This window comes from Numida meleagris, chromosome 2, assembly GCF_002078875.1.
Source record: "Numida meleagris isolate 19003 breed g44 Domestic line chromosome 2, NumMel1.0, whole genome shotgun sequence".
NCBI classification, from domain to species: Eukaryota; Metazoa; Chordata; class Aves; order Galliformes; family Numididae; genus Numida; species Numida meleagris.
Window position 1 is genome coordinate 101,744,423 of NC_034410.1, and position 19,898 is coordinate 101,764,320.

At 39.8% G+C, this 19,898-nt stretch overlaps 1 protein-coding gene across 2 annotated transcripts in view; it reads right to left on the bottom strand.

The window, feature by feature from the left end:
• The window catches only part of ANKRD29 (ankyrin repeat domain 29), a 39,592-nt gene extending 19,694 nt beyond the window's left edge, over positions 1-19,898 (bottom strand). The window contains exons 1-4 of one of the 2 annotated variants that reach the window (XM_021385919.1): positions 19,733-19,898; positions 6,019-6,129; positions 3,910-4,008; positions 1,595-1,693 (exon numbers count right to left, since the gene is read on the bottom strand). In XM_021385919.1, the coding sequence (XP_021241594.1) occupies positions 1,595-1,693; positions 3,910-4,008; positions 6,019-6,129; positions 19,733-19,771 (348 nt within the window). In that variant the 5' untranslated portion in view covers positions 19,772-19,898. Of the gene's footprint in view, positions 1-1,594; positions 1,694-3,909; positions 4,009-6,018; positions 6,130-10,872; positions 11,100-19,732 lie in introns of those variants that run through there. The other variant, XM_021385920.1, reaches the window with a different exon arrangement.

Here is a 19,898-nt window from a genome sequence, read left to right on the forward strand (position 1 = left end):
ATTTGCTGCTTTCACCCCTCAGTAAAAACAGTGTCCAGCTTTATGCTTTGTCCCAGAGAGTAGTCCACGCTTTTTGTGGCTGGGATGCATTTTCTCCTTCAGTATGGTTTTTGTGGCCTGACTACAGGTCAGATGACTCAAAGAACAATGTAAATTCACTCACTCAATTGTATACAGTTGAATGTGAGAGGAGAATATTTTTCTGAATCTTGCTATCTTTACGTATGCCTCATCCTGACTCTTGCTACCCTCACTGTGATACCTCACCCTAAAATAAGACTGAGAAACAACACTTATTTGAATATGCAGCTTCTTCCAATAAATGAGGTTACTCAACACTTTGAAATCCAGCTGTAGTATTTAACATTGCTACCTCCTATGGTGTTAAGTTCCACAATTGTACTCCACATTGTGTTAAACAGTCACAATTTCATTCACATTTTTAAATTTACCGATTGATGCTTCTGCTGTAGCCATGATGTTCCTTACCACTAGCATAATTCTCTGAGGTACGAGAATCAATCCTACTGTACAGACATGCATGAGCTCCATGACCACAAAATCTTTGGATTTTTAATCAGTAATATCTGCTACATTTCCTAGAGCTGAAGGAGTTGAGTCCCAGTGATGTTCTGTCAATTCCCTTTGTATTTAAAGCCTGTGTTTTTGGGGATTCTGAAAAGCAGGTATAGGTTGAGGTAGCTATTCAAATCACTAATGATAACATCTTGAAAAAATGTTTATTGTTGAGTAAAGAACTATTTTTCTTTAAACATATCACTATGAATGCCGAGTTAAGTGACTGGTAGTGTCCTCCCCAGATTATGGAAATGAAGAATTTCAGCTGCATCAGCCCCAGTGTTCTGAAACGTGGTCACCATGTCAAGGGCAAGAATGTTTAATGAAAATCTGGTGCTTTTGGATCTGCTTGCTGAAAGCAGAGGTATTAGTACTGCCTTGAGCAAAGAAAATGAGCTGATGCACTATGGCCAGCGTATCTGCTCTTAATGCAGTTCATGCTGTGAGGGATGATGAACCTGACCCAAGCTCTGACGTGCACTTTTGGTTATTTTAAATTTTGAAACAGGGCCAGCCTGAACAACAGAAAAAAAGACATCATAAGGTGCATTACATCTTCCTGTCACAGATGGCTAAATGGTCATTTAGGGAGAATTGACTCCATTATATTCTTATGTCTCCTATGGTGGTATACAAAGACTGGCCAGCATGGATCAAATCTCAGTATGTGCAAGTGGAGTAAATACACACCTACAATAGGATCCTATCTGACATGTACAAAGAGAGCCTTTCTTCTTGTGTTGTAGAATGGCTTAAGAGGAAAGACTGATCTCACCATCAGTGGACTGATCTTTAACCAATTTATGCCATTAAGTCCACGTAGCATAAGTAAATATTTTCACAGTTTAATATTTTCAAAATATATTGTACTACTCACACTATTCACTAATCAGTATTCCTCAAGTGAGGAAATCTTTTTATCATCTTGCTGCAGCTATATTATGTTTCATACAAAGAAGAAACAGCCTTGACAGGCAGAACGTGCTAGCATGCAAAACCAGACCCGTCATCTTACCTTATTCTTAAATTCAGTGGAGGCGCCAAATTCAAAGAGAAACTTCACCACATCATTGTGGCCTTGTTGTGCAGCAAAGAACAGAGCAGTTGCACCAGACTGTAGGGAAAAATGGATTAATAAAAAACAAATGTATAACAAGCTTGACCAAAGTATACATTTCAAATTAAAACTTATTAAGCACAATGAATTGAATATCATCTGAAAAGATACTATGATTTTGAGGGCTCCAGAGGACATCAGGTATCTTAAGTGAGTGGTCAGCTTTCTTCTCATTGCACTGAGAAATCTGGCTAGCATCACATACTGGAGTTATGCTTTTGCACAGAGTTTCTACAGTACACCTCTTAGAATTCATCTACCCCTCTTCAGTCTTCAGATGAGGAAGGAAAGTCCAGAAGGAGAAAAGAGCAGTCTTACACAAGAGACGAACAGCCATTTGAAACCAAGCAACCAAGGCCTCTACCACCTACCCCTACAATCTGAGAAAAACAGGAACACAGGATGGACTTAGATCAAGGTGTGGAAACACCACAGGGGTTACTCAGCATAACAGAGCTCCACTTTGCTTGACAGTGCACTAGCAAAACATGATTTCTGTTGGCGTAAGTCACTCCTGTCTTTTGGGTGAGTATCTTCCCATCCAGCTAAGCAGCCTTCAGGCAGCACTTGCCAGCCCTGCAGTTCCTACTTTCCCTTAGCCTTGCTGGAGAAATGAAAGCCCATATTTTATACTAGTTGTATATGATACTGTCATTAACATGTGAATAAATCAGGAAAAAAAATGACTTTGGAAGATTTTAATGACTGGACAGAAGGGAAAAGGAAGAAAGAGGGAAGACAAGCATGCTTTTCTAATTTTGGGCTTTCTAATCACATGCTGAAGGTGCAGGAAAAGGGAACTAAAGATGAAATTCTCTGGTGCCAAGGACTTTTCTGATAATAGCACATGACCCATCAAGTCCATTTTAGAGCCCCCTCTCACGTGCATATCCATGGGGCACCCCTTTCCATGAGGTTCACAACAATTTTGGTGTGCAAGAGCACTGGTTTGAGTACGTAGATTTACTTTCAGATTAGTGCCCTTGGTCTTCAGGGCTTAAATTTAATCTATTCTCTTCCTCTCAGCAACAGAATGATTCTAGAGGATTCCAGTGTTTCTTTTTTTTTATTGGCTTACTGAATCAATATGTCCAGAGTGATACTCAAGAGTAGGTCCATAAAACTGTCCACAACTATTCCTTTTATTGCTGCTTTTCAAGCAATGTTTATCTAAGGGAAAACACATGTTTAAAAACATATTTTGTTGGTACAGGACACACTGAAAGATACGAACAATCATAGTTAAAGCAAGTTTAGGCCAGTTAGTGCAAAGACCTGAAACATGGTATCATCAAGCATAGCATTCACTGACTCAGTGACTTGAAGACATCAACACATGATTAATGCTCATATTCCAGGTAACAAAGGAAAATGAGAAGCATTTGCTTGTGTTGTTAAAGTGATGAAAATACTGCTGTCTTGCTCTTCCTGCCATCTTCCCATGCCACTTCACATCCTCGACAAACTGCAATTCTTTTGGGACCAGTACAACTCTCTTTGTTCCAGAGCACAGTGCTCTCTGTGTAGCCATCTCACAGGCCAGAATGGTTGTAGATACCCCTTACTATTACTTGAGCAGAGTATGAGAGGAGGATACTTTCACAGAAGTAAGTGCTGATATTTTCCCTTCCACAGACAAGCACATCATGGTATGAGAGATGTCTTGAATGCAAAGCAGACAGGAAGGATAGGGTACCAGTAATTAAGTGGTGTGATATTTGGAGATAGGTTGGCCCAAAATGAGAGGTGGGAACTCCCGGGTATAACAAGTCAAAACAATGCCTGAGCTAGCAAGGGCAGCCACACGCCATGTTAATGACCAAATTCTGCAAATCAAATGGTAAAGGACTTCTCCTTATCACGTTACATTGATGCCGTCCGGAGTGTTGTAAATTTCTGTGTCAATTAGTAACATGATAAATGCATAAATTATGTAACCTGAGGGTTACACCTCAGGTTTTACTGCTCTGCACCAACCTCATGTGCTGGAAATGTTTGATGAATTATTTATAAATGCACCTCTGGCATCTCATTTTCTATTACAAATTCCAGACATCAAATTCCTTGATGTATTTAGGAGAACAGACCCTGTTTATACACACACTGCACAGCAATTGCAGTTGGCAAAAGGCAACAGACAACACATTTTTATTACTTGCAGTAAACCAATTGTCACTTAATCAATCCCTATTTGAACACAGAACTTCTCCTACCTCCCTCTGCAGATTGATATCTGCTCCTTGCAACACCAATTCCCGTACGCAGTCTACGTGACCATAGTAAGATGCAACCATCAGAGCTGTTGTGCCAAGCTGGGAATAAAGAAAAACAGATCAGTACTTTCAGTAGACACCTCCAGCAGAGAATCAGGCTTTCTGAAAGAGACAGCACCTCTTCTGAACAGCTGAAGGAAGTTTATGGTCATTGATCAGAGATCCTGTTCACTCTTTTCCTGAATGGGGGAGCAATCTTTCACTAAACAGATTCTAAGACAATTTAAAACTTTCTATCAAGAATACTTTGAAAATGAGTAATTAGCAGGTGTTAAAGCAAATAAATTACAGACTCACCTGCAGTGCAGAGCCTGATCATTCAATGAACATGTATACAGTGACTTTACATTATTGTCCTGAAATAAGTCTAATAAAAATATCAATAATATTTTTGGTTTATATATAGCTTTTATCAGAGAATCTCAAAGATCTTTATATCCTTTCCAGCAGAATAACCTTAGACACAAGATGCAAGTGACTTATATCAGTTATTTAATTGTGAGTCATAGTCAGAATTGTGGTCCAAGTGTCTTGAATACTAATACTCTATCAGCAAGTTCTCCCTCTCTCTGTGACTCCTCACACTGCATCAGAGAACTTTCCAGACCAGAACAACACATTCAGGTTTCGTCAATACCCCAGTAAATCCACTGCTCCATTGACCTAAATAAGACTTATGTTATATATATATATGGGGTATGGGCAACATGCGAAGACCACACATAGAAGTATGAAATCTGTCAGTCTAAAATCTTCACATGTACCAATTCAATCTAAAGCAATGTCACACATTTTTTCAAAAAAGTAGCATACAGCCCTAACTGTATTAAAATATTTTAGTCTAGAAAATGTGTATGTCTGATAGAACGTCAGGATATTTTACAGAACATTGTAAAAATTATTGATCAAAGTTTGTCTTATTTGGAGAAAAACTTAGCAGTAGCAGAACTTCTTTCTTTACATCTATCTCTGTCCTGTTTACTTCACGTCCCCAAGTGAGCATCCTTCCCTCCCTTGTCAGAATGACAGTCATAGCATCATCTTTAGAAGTACTGCATGCCAAGTAATAGCCTGCAGGGTAAAAATGAAATAAAAATGAGAAAAAAAAATAGCTTAAAGCCAATGATCTTAGAAAATCCTTGCACTTTGAATGTGTTCAAAGTGAGAGAAGATGTGGCAGCTTCATGTTACTGGCTAGAAGTTCATGTTAAGGCTAGATTTACAGGCACGTTCGCCTGTAAGTCAGTCTCATCACCAATCAAAGAAAAATTGGGGACTTTCAATCTTTGTTTTCTCTGGATTTTGCAGTAGCTTTGCATAATCAAGCAACTGTCCATATGTTAAAGATATTTCTAATCTCAAAACTAGTTTCAAGTCCTCCAGCTACAGTAAGGAAAACCCCATTAAATCTGTTTGTTATGTATCTATGCTTCTCTTTGCTTGGAAATCCTGCTGTGTCTTCATTTTGGTGTCAGCACAGGGGATGCTGGGGTAGGGGGAGGAAGAAGTGAAGAGGCCAGCAGTTCTTCTGACACCATCACAGGTTGTGTCTAGCTCACCACATGCACATGAGGTGGGAACAGCTCCACATCAAGAGCAACTTTTACATTGCTTAAACGGAAACTATGGTCCAGGGTTATTTTTTAAAAAGCTAATTACGAAGAGCTCTTTTAGCTGACAGAATCATTGCTGCTAGGGCTTAGTTAAGTTGACTCTTCACAGTGATCTATTACCACCATGATATTTCCTTGCAAAGAGAAGCCCGAGGTGCTAGAATCTGTGTTTTTAATGTCAGTGCCACAAATAACTATGTAAGACACATTTTTGAGTGCTGGCAAATTCCTAACCCTTTGCCACTGATGTAAATCATCATGCTATTTTATCTTGAGTTTCAGACTTGCTTCCTGACAAGAAAAGGTTTTAAATCATGTCCAAGTGTCAAAAGACTCTCAATGTCTGAAGTCAGATCCCTGCCACACCTTCTGTGCAGCAGGCTACAGAAAGCAATGTAAAATCAGTGCTGTGGGTATATATGCACTGTGTGCATACACTGTCTTTGCAGTCTACATCTACTCGCCCACTGTTCAGCAGCAGCTGGAGAAGAGCCAGGTTTCCTTTTCTTGCAGCCCAAAATGCGGCATTGGCGAGTGGTGTTTCTTTCTGGTGAAAATAAAAAGCAGAAACAAAACACTTTGTAAGATGCATTGGACAAACACAAATCTGCAAATTCTACATTCAAGCTAGGCATGTTTCTGTTTAGTGTGCTGATCTTTTGCAGCTAGAGCATTGCAAGGGAAGCTAACTTGATTTCTTTGTGCAGCTAAAGAGATCAGTCTCTCCATGCTGCCTCATGCTGTTTCAGGTCTTCCCTGTGTCCATAGCAGCATGACTTCTAGCCTGCTCTGTACTGAGAGCTGATGATGCTAGTCCAGATCCCCAGGGAAACATCACAAAAAACAATGAACTGGATGGTCTGCTTCTGAGGTGGGGCTAAGCACAGTTATAGAGGCTGAATCACATCCTGCTGCAGGACATCCTCCTGCATTTCAGGTTAACCTTCTGCCACCTCTTTCCTTTCTCCATATAAAGTCCCAGTATATGAAAAGTATTGTTTGTGTATCTTCAATACTACTAGGTTTGCCTCTTCCTGGAATTAACACCCTGTAGCTGTGAGCTCAAGATATATCTGCTGGATGATGCTAGAAAAGGAAGGCTAGATTCTTGCTGCTTACAGACTTAAGAATTCATTTACTATACAAGCAAAGCAAAATGTAAGGTAAAATTGGAAAACTCTGAAATCCTGACATCACAAACCATTGTTAGTCACACTGGCAGCTTTCTCAGTCCTAGAAACAATGCCACAAAGCAGTTTATCCTTTGTATGAGAAAATTGTTACTGCCCCAATGTAGAAGGCAGCAAAAAAGGACACAGATTTTGCTGCTGACTTCCTTGTCTCATCCATTGGGCAGTTGCCAAAATGCTGGTCTGATGGGTAAGCGATGTAGTGGCTGAAATGCTGAGGTGAACCAAAGCTGCGGTGGCAGTGGTACATATATCCCAGAGCAGGCTTGTGTCTCTCATTTTTAATGAGGCCCAATACCGCTAACAGCTCAGTAAAGCGTCATCTTACTGATAGTAATCTTGGGCCAAAACAGTGTCAATAATAACTAAGGACCTTACTGTCCAGTGAATCCTGCCTTCAAGATAACCCAGAGAGCACAGAGTGGAGATAAAAGTCAATCATTCTACTTCAGAATATTGGACACATACTTTCCCATGTCTAAATGTTGATGCACAAGAATAATGAGGTAGACAACCAGAACTGAATAATTTTCCTGGTTGACACTTAAAATATACATGTACATTGGAGTTGAAATTACTTCTTTCACTGACACACACGTAATAAACCTCATAAAAACCAGCAGACACAAGATCAGTTATTTGTGAAACTATTACAGATCAGACACACTGAGCACTTCTAGTTGGTTGCCTTTTTAATATTCAGAGGCATTACCAGATTGTCAAATTGGCAGCTGTGTGAGACAAGAGCTCTTAAATTTCATCCTTTCATAAATTATAAGAGAGTTCCTATAAATTGTTCGCAATATTTCTTGAACCCACACTCATAAGAGAAGGAGACTGAAAAAGAACATTACAAAAGGAACAACGGGCTCAATTCTTATCTTCCTTTTACAGCTCATAAACTGCTTTTCCTCTGGTGAACTGCTAATAGTGTTGATTAGAAGAGAGTTTGCATTCTATACTCTCCTTGCTGGCAACTGGTCAGGAAGCAGTTTTTCCACCTTTCCCCTTACAACCACTAAAATTTTATGTTAAAGCAGACAGGTGACCTAAACACACAGTGGTCCATGTTATCCTTTTGCTCTAGCTTATTAGGCAGATATTTATTTATAAAGATCATAGTCAGGAATATAGTCTTTATTATTATATTACATGAAGATTATTAGAAAAGAATGATCTTTAGATCTTACAGAATGGGAAATCAAACTCCTTGTATGTTATTGTCTAACTCCATCTCTTAAAGTCTTGGAAAATAGCAGAGCATGACAACATATCCATAGAAAGACTTATTTTATCTAGCTTGGTTCTCTATAAAAGCAACGTGATTTCAGTTTATTATGCAATACTTCTATAGATCAGGAGCGACTATTCAGGAGCTCTTTGCCTGTTTTCATTAGCTTTCATGAGGAGAGAAGAGTAACAAGTTGCTAGCGTTAACCTAGTCTGAAACTAGACATCCAAAGTTTTCATCCTGACAAACCATAAACTCCTACCTCTTTAATACTTCTGTAATCCCTAGAATAGTCCTCCAGCAAAGACATCCTCATACTTTGGGTCAGATCTAAGGTATGGAAGAACTCTCAAATGCATCAAGGATACAGAAACAGGTTTTTCCCAGTAGGGCTTCTCACCCAATTTGGAATGATTGCTATCAGTACTTGCGCTTCTCCTCATGCCTCCACAGTGCTGGGGATTCTTTACTCAAAAGCTGCATATACAGCATACTCAGACTATCTATCAGCTATGTAGAGATTAGATAGAAAAAGCAAACAAATCTGAGCTATTCTATCTATTCTATGTGCTGAAATGAAAAGAATTTGCAAAATCATTCGAGCAACTTGGGCACTATACAGGGATGATCACAGGAAGTACTATACAGTGATTTCTCTTCTGCCTTCAGAGCAAGGATTTATGTCTGTGTGCTCTTTACTTTCAGTCAGTATCAGCAATGCTGACATCACTAGAAGACACAATATGGAGTATTACTGTGGGATTACTAATTTGATTAACTGAATAATTTTTGAGCAATAAACTGGTTTTAAGCCAGAGGATATGATACGACATAGAATGCTGTTGACCAGTTAAGAGTTCAGTCTTGTCATATCAGATTCTTAGGGAGAAGTAATGTTGAATTTCAAGAGATTAACTGTTTAAAATGTTGGTGTAAGTTTTACTATAGAGCTAGTCTGCTCCTAAGAACTTTTTAAAGTGAACAACTGATCCTCAGCATTGACAGTCATGGAAAAGAATATCATAAGCATTTGAAAAAGTGATTAGCTAATAGCTTTGGTGAAAATTGGCATATTTCCTTGTGTCATTTCCTCCAGCATCAGCTGCTCTCAGGATGCAACGTCCTTTATTTCATCAAGGTCTCTAAAGCATCACTGCAAATCCTGTCTGTGCTATCCATTTCAATTCTGTGACCACCGACTCCCACTCCCTGTCCTATCATTGTCTTGCTGTTTCCAAAGAAGCAGCAGCTCACAGTAGGCCAGGTAATGGCTGCAGAGGAAGCATGTGGTTCTTAAGCAGTGAGCTTAGAGATGAAAGAAAAGAAAAAGAGAGGAGAAAGAGAACATTACTCAGGGACTGGTTCATGCTACTGTAAAAATACAAGAAAATACCTTTTTCTTATTTGCTTTCCAAACCAGTCCTGATAGAAAGGAAGAGTTGAGTAAAAAGTTTTAAATAAAAAGAACTGGAAATCAGAATCAATCATGACATAATGGGAAATGCTAGTGGAACTTAGGAGGAAAGACAGAGGTCTTTATTAGATACCAGTGCATCCCATACAAAGGGTTATGAGTAAAGAGAAAAGCAGTTGAAGATACAGATGTTAAGCTTAGGCAGGCAAAAGCACAGAGAACGTGGTAGAAGAGAGGATGTTGGTGTGTATAGACAATGAGAAAGAAATGCTGACTTGTGAATAAGAAGGATAAGACAGAAAACATGAATAGACAGCAGCAACTGGAGATGTGCTAGAGTCCGAGGTGGGCATACAGCCTTCTGGGAAAAAGAGAATATACCAAGTAAAAAGCCAGAAAAGAGGGGGATAGCAGAGGACTGCAGTTCTCCAGATGGAAAGGGAACAGGCAGTAAGCCACCTCCAGCAGGAGGAGATAGAAAGTGGGCAACAGGGCACAAAAAGGGCTGGGTAGGGATGGACAGAGCAGAAAAAGGTGGGTGCTGATGTGCAGTGAAGGTGGGAACAACTCGTGGAGACAGAGCAGATAGACAAAAGAGGCTAAAGACATAGGGGGCCAACGAAGGACCAAAACTGGGGTGAACACTGAGATTTCACCACTCTGCAACACAGATGCAATGCTCCCCCATATGTTGGCTTTGGCTGCAGGTGGGACCCACCTGTGGCATCGAGCAGCCGCAGCATGGGAATGACACAGTGACAGGTGGGAGGGAGGCTCAGTGAACGATCCAAGGGAGAAAGCAATGCAGCACAGCCAACACGGCCAAGGGCTGGTTGGCACAGAGCTGCAGATCAATAAGAGAAGAGCAAACACAGCATCCAGGCAGTGCAGAATTGAGGAGAAGATGTGCATCTGGCATAAATATTTTCTGTTACCAGCAGTAATCGCTGCTTGCTGAGCTCTCTGCCAACCGATTTTACTAATCCTGCCCTCGGATTTAAAAACTTATTTTAGGCAACCTCTGGAATACGACTGCTCTTGCGTGGCTTTGGCTGGGGGAAGCACACTGAGTGGTGGGAATCACAGGGAATCATTCGTGGCCACCGCAGCCTGGGACGCAGAGCACGGCCAAGTGCCGCTCCCAACTATTACACAACCGATCTGAAAAGTCAGAGGGAAGCTCCGATCGCACCAAACCTACAGCACAGACCCTAAGCGTGCGGTTTATGTAATGCTAAACACGCATCCTTCCCGGGGTGGCAGCTGCGGAACGCGCCGGCTCCATCAGCAGCTACCGCAGCGCTCCTGGGGCACCCCACAGCCCGGGCAGGGCTCCCAGACAGCGCCGTTTTTTTTCCTAAAATAACTAAAAACAAGCCCACAAATCTAAGGATAGGAGAAAGCAAACAACGAGAAGCGTATCTCCCCACCCCTCTCTCCCCGCGCCCGGCTCACCTTGAAGGACATCCTGCGCACCGCAGGCCCCGCCCCGCACTGATCAGCGCCTCAGCTCCGCGGCCCGGGGCGGGGCGCGGCCCGGCACCTCCCTCCTGACGGGAGCTGCTCGTATCGGTCTCGATCATGGCTATTAAACCAAGGGGTGCACGTCCCCCGCATCCCCTGCCCACCCCCGCAGCAGGGACCGCATCACCCGGCAGCTGGCTCAGAGCTGGAGACCGGGCCTGCGCCTCAGAACCGGCACTGAAGCGGCCCCAGCCCGCGTCGCCAAGCTGCTGCTGTCCCAAGGGCACCTCTTGTACATTCCCATCTTTTCCCTTCATATCCTGAATAATAATAATAAAAAATAATTAAAAAAACATACCATAATCCATGAGAAAACAACAACAACAAACCAAAAAAGCTGCCAAAAGCCAGAAGAAAAAAAAAAAAAAACACACCAAAACCAACCAACCAGAAAACAAACAAACACAAAAACACACCTACCAAAAGCCCTCGTTGCATGCTCAGCACCCTGCACATGAGGGGGAGCATCCTGTCATCCTGCACATACCACCCCCACTTGCAGCACTAACACTGGTATGGATGATGCTGCCCGTAGGAAGCCAGTAAATTCTTAATGGTTTAACTTTAATTCTGTGCAAACAAATAGCCATAAAGCCAGCACATGTCCTGTTCTGCCTGGCTGCAGGTTTCACTCCAAGCTTGCATGATATAAAGTAGGCAAAGCGGGGCTTGCTGTGGTGGGAGATTCCTGAACGTCTTTGCTTTTGTTGGTTTAAACTGAGCCCTGGGGGATTTTCTTCTTTTGATGTGCATGCATAAATCTCATTCATAAGAAAATTATGTGCATGCATTGAGAGAAAATGCTTGCTGGAAGATCTAAGTCATTTATTCTACAAATCTGCAAGCAGAGGATTTGCTGCAGATCTTTTTCCTGAGGCAAAATTCATCTGTGTATACAGTAAAATGAACTACAGAAAAGCAGATGAAAGCTGCTAATAGCATAAGCTCACCTTAGACTGTATGGCCTCGTGTGAACTTAACCCTAACCTCCTTTGCCCAGGTGGTGGAGTCAACCTCCTTGAAGGTGTTCCAGAACCGTGTGGATGTGGCACTGAGGAACATGGTTAGTGGGCATGGTGGGGATGGGTTGATGGTTGGACTAGATGATCCTAGAGGTCTTTCCAAATGTAATGATTCTATGGCTCTGGTTACTGAGTAGGTCATACAAAGTTGTTTGTTCTGATTGTTCCTGAAACATAACAATACTGAATATGCTCAGCAGATTGCATAGTTAAGAGTCATTCTTGCTCTGATCCAGTTGCACAGCTGTACTTGCCCCTTGATAGAGGAAAATATTAGTAATCTGCACACACTCCCTGCCTCACCCCTGGAAAATCCCCATACTTATCCAGTCTATTTTAACACGCCAACCATTTAGCATTCCTCAGCCAAAATGCTGAGTATTCTGACAAAGGAAAAACAAAAAATTCTTTGGATGAATGACAAAAAAGAAGACTAATGCAATACAAGCCTTCCCCCCCTCCCCCCCCAGCCCTTGTACTTATTTTAAACATCAAGAAGCAAATTTTGAAGTGCCTTTATTAATTGCCTGCAAAATCTGAAACTGCACCTATTTTCAACTGTGTATGGTCTGTGATTAAAGCAGATGTAATTACTGCATAAAAAGAAAAAATTATGTAGAAAAATAAATCAATATTAATAATAATGCCGTTAAAACAGTTATGCATGCTTCCTCATTTCTATCCCTTTTCCTGATATTATCCTCACCCTTTCCCTGCTCTGCTAGGTCCTAAAGTTGGAGGTTTTATTCTAGTGGTGAGTTTTTTGGTGAGTTGCTAGCTGTCCTTCACTGGGGGGAACAAGATGTTTATGTTGGTGTCTCCTTACTCCCTTCAGGATCTGCACAGGGTCATCTGATACGTTTGCTAACAAGTTTTTACACCTTGCTCTTTCTTCACTTGCATGTATCATAGAATGACACAGAATCACAGAATTGCAGGGGTTGGAAGGGACCTCAAGAGACCATTGAGTCCTATCCCCCCATGCTAAAGCAGATACCCTGCAACAAGTCACACAGGTAGGCATCCAGATGGGTCTTGAATATCTCCACAGTCTCTCTGGGCAACCAGTTCCAGTGCTCTGTCACCCTTACCATAAAAAAGTTCTTCTGCGTGTTAGTATGGAATTTCCTATGCTCAAGTTTTAGGCCATTACTCCTTGTCCTATTGCTACACACCACTGAGAAGAGCCTGGCCTCATCCATTTGCCTCCCACCTCCCTTTAGACATTTATAAACATTTATCAGATCCCCTCTCGGTCTTCTTTTCCCTTGGCTGAACAGACCCAGATTACTCGGTCTTTTCTCACACGGGAGATGCTCCAGGCCTTATATCCTCTTTGTGGCCCTCCACTGGACTCCTTCTAGGAGATCTCTGTCTTTTTTGAATAATCTCCAAACTCTGTTTAAGAACAAAAATACACTATTCATTTCAAGTGAAAATGTTATTCTTGCTAATAGTTTATGGGCAAAGTTTTCAGTAACATAACTTTAAGAAGATCTGATACTTGAGATACTGCCATTAGAAAGTTCTACCATTTAATGACAACTTGTAGGAATAATTCATAGGATTGCATCAACTTAATTAATGTTGATACTCCTTCCCAGTATTTTTGTGCTTTCTTTTATGAGACTGATTTGAGGTTTTGGGAAAAACTTGTGTGGGATTCTTTAAGGAATATTACTTGGATTTGTTGAGATCTTTGTTGTATGAAGAATCTAATTTAATTTGACAATGAAATACTGAAAAATTTGGAAAAAGTTAATCCAAACAGATTCAGAGGCTGTCCATTTTACAATTACTAGAAACAAAATAATCTTTCATTTGTACATTGCACTTTTTATATAAAGATCTGAAATTATTTTAGAACGGTCATACAAGTTGGGATGCTTCATAAGAGAAACAGCATTTTTTTTCCTAGATCATGTCACAAGCTTGTAGAAGGATCCAAGTTAGATTATGCATTTGGCTGAAACAAACTTCTGAAAAATATAATCAGCGTATATTCCATGTAAAGTTTTGAAAGTTTACTACTTGTTCAGTCCCAAAGTTAAACTCTAGCTGCACAGAGTCGACATGTTGTCCCCACTGACAATAGGACAGGCTTCTTTACCAGAGTCCTTTCTTGTATTAGAGATACAGGTACTATGCTGTGTATCATTAAGAAACTTGTGTACTGTAAAGAAACCAGAAATTCACATCGCAGATCTTTGGCTACTATCCATTGTTAATTATATCTACATAATTAGGCAGTGCAAGGTCTCTCATGAACCTAGCAGAGGACATATATTTCATTTCTAGTACTTCACAGAAAGAACTGTGAACAGAGAAGTGTAATGACTAGAAGTTTCTGCCCCTTAAATAGTACTGCCCTTTGAGAAATATCTTTTTCTACCTGCTCTGCTTTGTTTAGCAATTTGAGTTCCAGCAGAATGCTGTTATTCTTCTAAAATTTGTTATATATTTCATGTTACCTAATTTTATTACTTTTAGCAGACTGAGAAGTCTTGAAGTTTGCATTATGACTGTGCTGGTGATATCTGTGAAATATTCAAATTTTAGAAGAACCTAATTGAAGCTTAGTTGCTTAAAAAAAACCAAAACAACCCAAAACAATACAATAATGGGCTTAGTTTAAATTTCTCTTGTTTAGTCAAAAACATTTAAACCATCATCAATAACTAAAGCAGTCAATAAAGCAAAAGATTTTCCGTCTGGCCTATTGTTTATATTAATTTTCCCTTTTCTAAACTACAGTGTAACCTGCTACATGTGTTATTTTTTGTTTGTATAATATTTACAAAAATACAGGCCAATTCTGCTAAAACTGTCATGTAAATAATGTACTTTGAGTTACTCTTTATTTTAATAGATACTCTTAGAAAAGAAGAGTGGTAGCAAGAGAAACAGTAAAAATTACTCTAGAAACAAATTCCACAGCTTCTCAGGCAAACTAGATTGAATACTTATGTATCCTACAAACCTTTTAAAAATAGAATGGAGAATTTACAATACTAGACCTGAAAAAGGAAAAGTTTATCTAATAATAGAAATAGTTTACCCAACATGTTCATAATCGTATGCATTCATCCTTTCAGCGATAAACAATCTTGAATTTTTCTGTTAGCTCCGTGGTCCTTTTGCTGAGGCCTTTTATGATAGATTATTTAATACCAAATTTGCTGGTATAGACCAGTGTAGGAACACCAAGTTGCTAGGAATCTCAAGAGCATTATTAAACTGTCTTCATGTAGACTTTCTAACTGATGTTAGAAAGAAGTTAGCATTTTACTTGAATAACTTCCACAAATGCTCATTTGAGTGTTTCAGTACATTTGCTCTTTTATTTCCTCTTTCTCATTCACTCCCAGTAAATCAATGCTTTTAGTCACGAAGATTGTGACATATCAAAGAGCTCAATGAAAAGTCTACAAGTTAAGACTAATTTTCAGTCCACCATAGGCACTAATGTACCATTTTCTCTTTCGTGCAAATGCATTTCAGCATTCAAGCAGCTGAGCTTAAACTTTACCTGTATGTTAGCATCTGTACAGGTACATTATTGTTTACATTTTTCATTCTTCCCCACCCAGTGCTGGAATTTTGCCTTCCTGAAGTTTTACCACTTTAAGACACTGTATACAGATCAGCTATCATTTCCATTTCCTTTCCCTATTTATTCTCTGTACATGCTGATTTTACAACTCAGCTGGAAGTTAATTGTTTACCTGTCTTCCATCTGCCCAGCTAGAGAGAAGACAGGGAGCCTGCATTCAGGTGCTTTGTGTCTGCAGACATTCAAACTCTATGCATGCCACCTGACTAATGACTGATATTGCTGTAGATATTCATAACTGCAGTATAAGTTTATGGGGGATATAAATACTGTGGGAGGGAAAGGACCCTTAAAGATCATCTAGTCCAACTCCCCTGCAATGAACAGGGACACCTACAGTTAAATCAGGTTGCTTGGAGCCCCATCCAGCCTGATCGTGAGTGTCTCCAAGGACGGGGCATCCACCGCCTCACTGGGCAACCTGTTCCAGGGCCTCAACAGACTTACTGTAAAAAACTTCTTCCTTATATCCAGTCCAGACCTCCCCTCTTTTAGTTTGAAACCATTTCCCTTTGTCCTATCACAACAGACCCTGCTAAAGAGTCTGTCCCCTTCTTTCTCATTGCACCTCTTTAGATATTGAAAGGGCTTTCTCAGGTCTCTTCATCAACAGGCTCCTCTTGATCAAGTGGCCTGCAATAGACCCCAAGCACAAGGCTCTGTTTGTTGCCTCGGTCTCTGACTCCCACCCATCAGCTCTTGACACTCATGGACAGCTCTTCACATTCTATTCCTTCCCCAACGTAGAGATGGCATGGGTCTGAGAACGTTCATATCATAAGAGTGTTAGAACAATACATAACATATGCTATGTGATGCAATGGGTAGGAGAACCAGCAGATTTTCAAGGATTAGCTGGTTTTTTCCCACAGAACATAGTCTGCTCCTATTCTTACAAGTGAAGTTTTGCATATGTTCACTAACAGAGATAGAAACAAAACTATATATAGGAAATAGGGACAAATTCTAGTTACCATCCTTAGCCAAAGTAAACAAGAACCCTCAAACTCCTCTGCAATAAGCACAGAAGCTTAAAGGTCTCACCTTCCCAATCATTTGAGAGATTCTGAATGGCAGAACCCTATTGGTTTGGTTATTTCTTGTCTGTTCAAAAAAAACTTTGTCTATCAACAACAGAAGCAATTTCAAAGCATAACTTTCAAAGGCCAGACATTCTGAGTTGGCTCCCTAGCACCTTATCTAATTCCACAAAACTGACCCAGTAGCTTGGCTTTATTCTCATTTTGAAAGAGTAGAAGTGCTCAAAGGAAGTGACGGGAACAACAGGCTGAGGGCAAGGATAAAAGGGCATAAATAAGTTTTGTAGAGTTGTCGCTAGACATAAAAGAAGGAAACTACTTACATTACCATGTACAAAATTTGCTGAGTTACGATTTCTCTCTCTTACGCTCTGCCGATCAAAAAACCAATTCATTTATCAGAAAGAAAGAACTTCACTAAATAACCAAAGGGCTTTAGTTTAGCTGAATGCTAAACTGCCCAAAAGGTGTTCTCCAGTACTAGACTCCTCCTCTTTTGGTTTAGCACTTTTTTTTTTTTTTTTTTGAAAGACTGTGAAATCCCAAAGCTAAGTCTTGCCTCAGCCTCTTAACTATTTGTGTCTATTGTTCACAACAGCACTGAGTCATGAGAGCTTGCTTGTAAGATATTTGTAGCTAGAACATTTCAAGAGAGACCAGAAGATACAAAAAATAGCACTTAACATGTCAGAAACTTGAAAAAGGTATTCACGTGGCCTGTAGAAAGCTATCATTCTGAAGCCAGAAGTTGCGCAGTCTGGCAAAGACGTGCACTCAGACATCATCCGTTAGAGGAGCACAGCAATACTGAGTTGCAGTTCATTGAGCATGCCCTCATTTACATCAAGGATTGCAATTTAGCATATTCTGATTCAAAACCCCAGTGACTGGTCTGATGCAGAAAGTTAAGGAAAGGTCTTTTCCATTACCAGCTTTTCCTATTATATTACACAGCAAAGGTGAAAATGAAGTATCTAGAATAATCAAGAGCTACTTTAGAAGATGGTGGTTTGAATGAGACAAAATGTATAACGTGCTTCACTTAAAAAGACAATGAGAAACCAGCCAAATTAAAGGGTACTATTTTATGTCTATACAAGAGTTTAATTTTTCTAGGTTAAGATAGGAGAATGTGGCTGTGGACGTTGCGAGTGAGGAAGGACCCTCCAGGTCCTTCCAGAAGCTGAATTTCCAAGAAAATCTTAGTACATGAGATTGCTTGCTGGCAAAATACAAGTTGTAGAGGGATTCTTAGAAAAATGATTGCTACTAAGCTACTCTGCAGCAAGCACAATTGCATGCTACTGCCACATCATGAAGGACACAAAATAGCAAACTGTTAATCATGAGAAAGCTGAAAGTGTCATCTGAGATACCTGAATCACATGAGATGATAGGACTGAGAATAAAATAAGCTCCAACTGGATGGAAAATCTTGCAAGCATAGTACAAGAAGACTCACAAAAAACCTCACAAATAGATGAGTTTGTGAAGAAGGATGACATCATCTTAGTTTCTACAACTAGATTGAAACAGCTGAAAAAAATAAACACTAAGAAAAGTAAGAAAAAAAGGAGATACAGAGAAATCAAACAGGACAAGTTGAAAGTGCAGTTCTGGGTATTTTGGTTCTGGAGTACACTTAGAACTGCAGGCATCTAAACTGCGTCTGCTGGTTGAACAGCATTGCCAGATGTGGGTCCTAGCTTCTATATGCCTCGTTATTAGAACAGTAAAGGGGAATACTTCTCTTTTTCAAAGTGACATGTTAGGGTTTTCATATATTGTGGAACTAGAAAATTCTGCAAGATGAAACAGATAACTTCATCAGAAAAGCAGAGGCCAAAATGATCTTAAGAGAATGAATATATATCTTGATGAAGTGCAGCGATCACAGTGGATTTGCCAGGTCACAAATGTACACTGCACTATTTTTGTTATCAAACTTGAGTGTGTGCAGATAAACTTATTCTAGCTTAGGTGTACTGAAAAAAGGTTTTATTAAACTACTGCAACTTTACTTATGGACATGAACTGACTAATAATTATGCATAAGCATTTATGATGACAAGACATAATAAATGACTTAATTCCTTGGTAAGAGTAGAGAGCCTAATCTGAGCTTGAAATATTCTGATTGTGTATTTGCACTCCAGGCTACAAATGGGCTTAACTGATTAAAACTTTGAAGGAGCTCCAGTACTTTGCAGGAAGGCTCTTCCATAGATGAAATCTTTAGGATTGGCCTCAATGTAAGTGCCAGATATGAAACTTCCATGGAGGGACAAGATGCACAACTCGATCTTGAGTGATTACTCAGTACTGACTCAAGTCTACTCTGAGTTATTTTCTAGATACCTACAAGTATTTGTTATTATCTCAAAGAAAGAGTGAACTCCCACTTCATCTGGCTTGACAATATACAATGGTGAACATGCAATACACAATGGTTAATGTGGTACCTGGACAGCAATCTTTGGTTTTGTTCCTGTCTTTTTCACTGACCTGCTGTGCAGTTCACATAGTATAGATTACATATTCTTGTTTGTTCTAATTTAGCTTTCTCTTAAGTTCCAGAGTACTTGGTGACACCTTCTAATATATTTTTTTTTAATCATGGTAAGATTTGAATACTACAGTTAGTATTAGCTGCTGAGTTGAAAATCTCCTATTTTCTTGTCAGCTTTCTGGTTTGTGAACTGAATATACCAAGTCCTAAATACATTGTGAGTAGTAAGAGTTGAAAAGAGACATGATGAGATGAGTTGTGCTATATTGCCCAAATCAATAAAGGAATGAAACAGAAATTATATCTTCAGTTTTGGAGCAAATGTTCTTGACTTCAAATTTAAAATTCATTCTTAAATGAACATCATTAAAATAGAAAATTTGAACACAAAGAATGATCTCTCATTATAAAAATGTATACACCTACTAATGTAACACAATATGTTTATGTTAAAATGATAAAGAACCAGAAACGCCTTCAATTGCCTACATTTATTTGATACAGTGCTTGACATCTGTCAAGTAACAAAGTCTACTCCTCACAGACAGGAAGAAATAAGGAAAACAAACCTTATAAATGATGAAGCAAAAAGGAACAGAGGACTTACCAGGAGGAAGAAAAGGGCAGTTAGCTGGAGAAAATACATTCTGCTGAGGACCACTGTGTTACAAATGCTGATTCTTGAGAGCTGATAGCTAACAAATTCTTATCAGTGTTTCTGGAACCTGTATTTACAACAAAAAGATGAAATGAGGGGAAGATATAGCAGCATC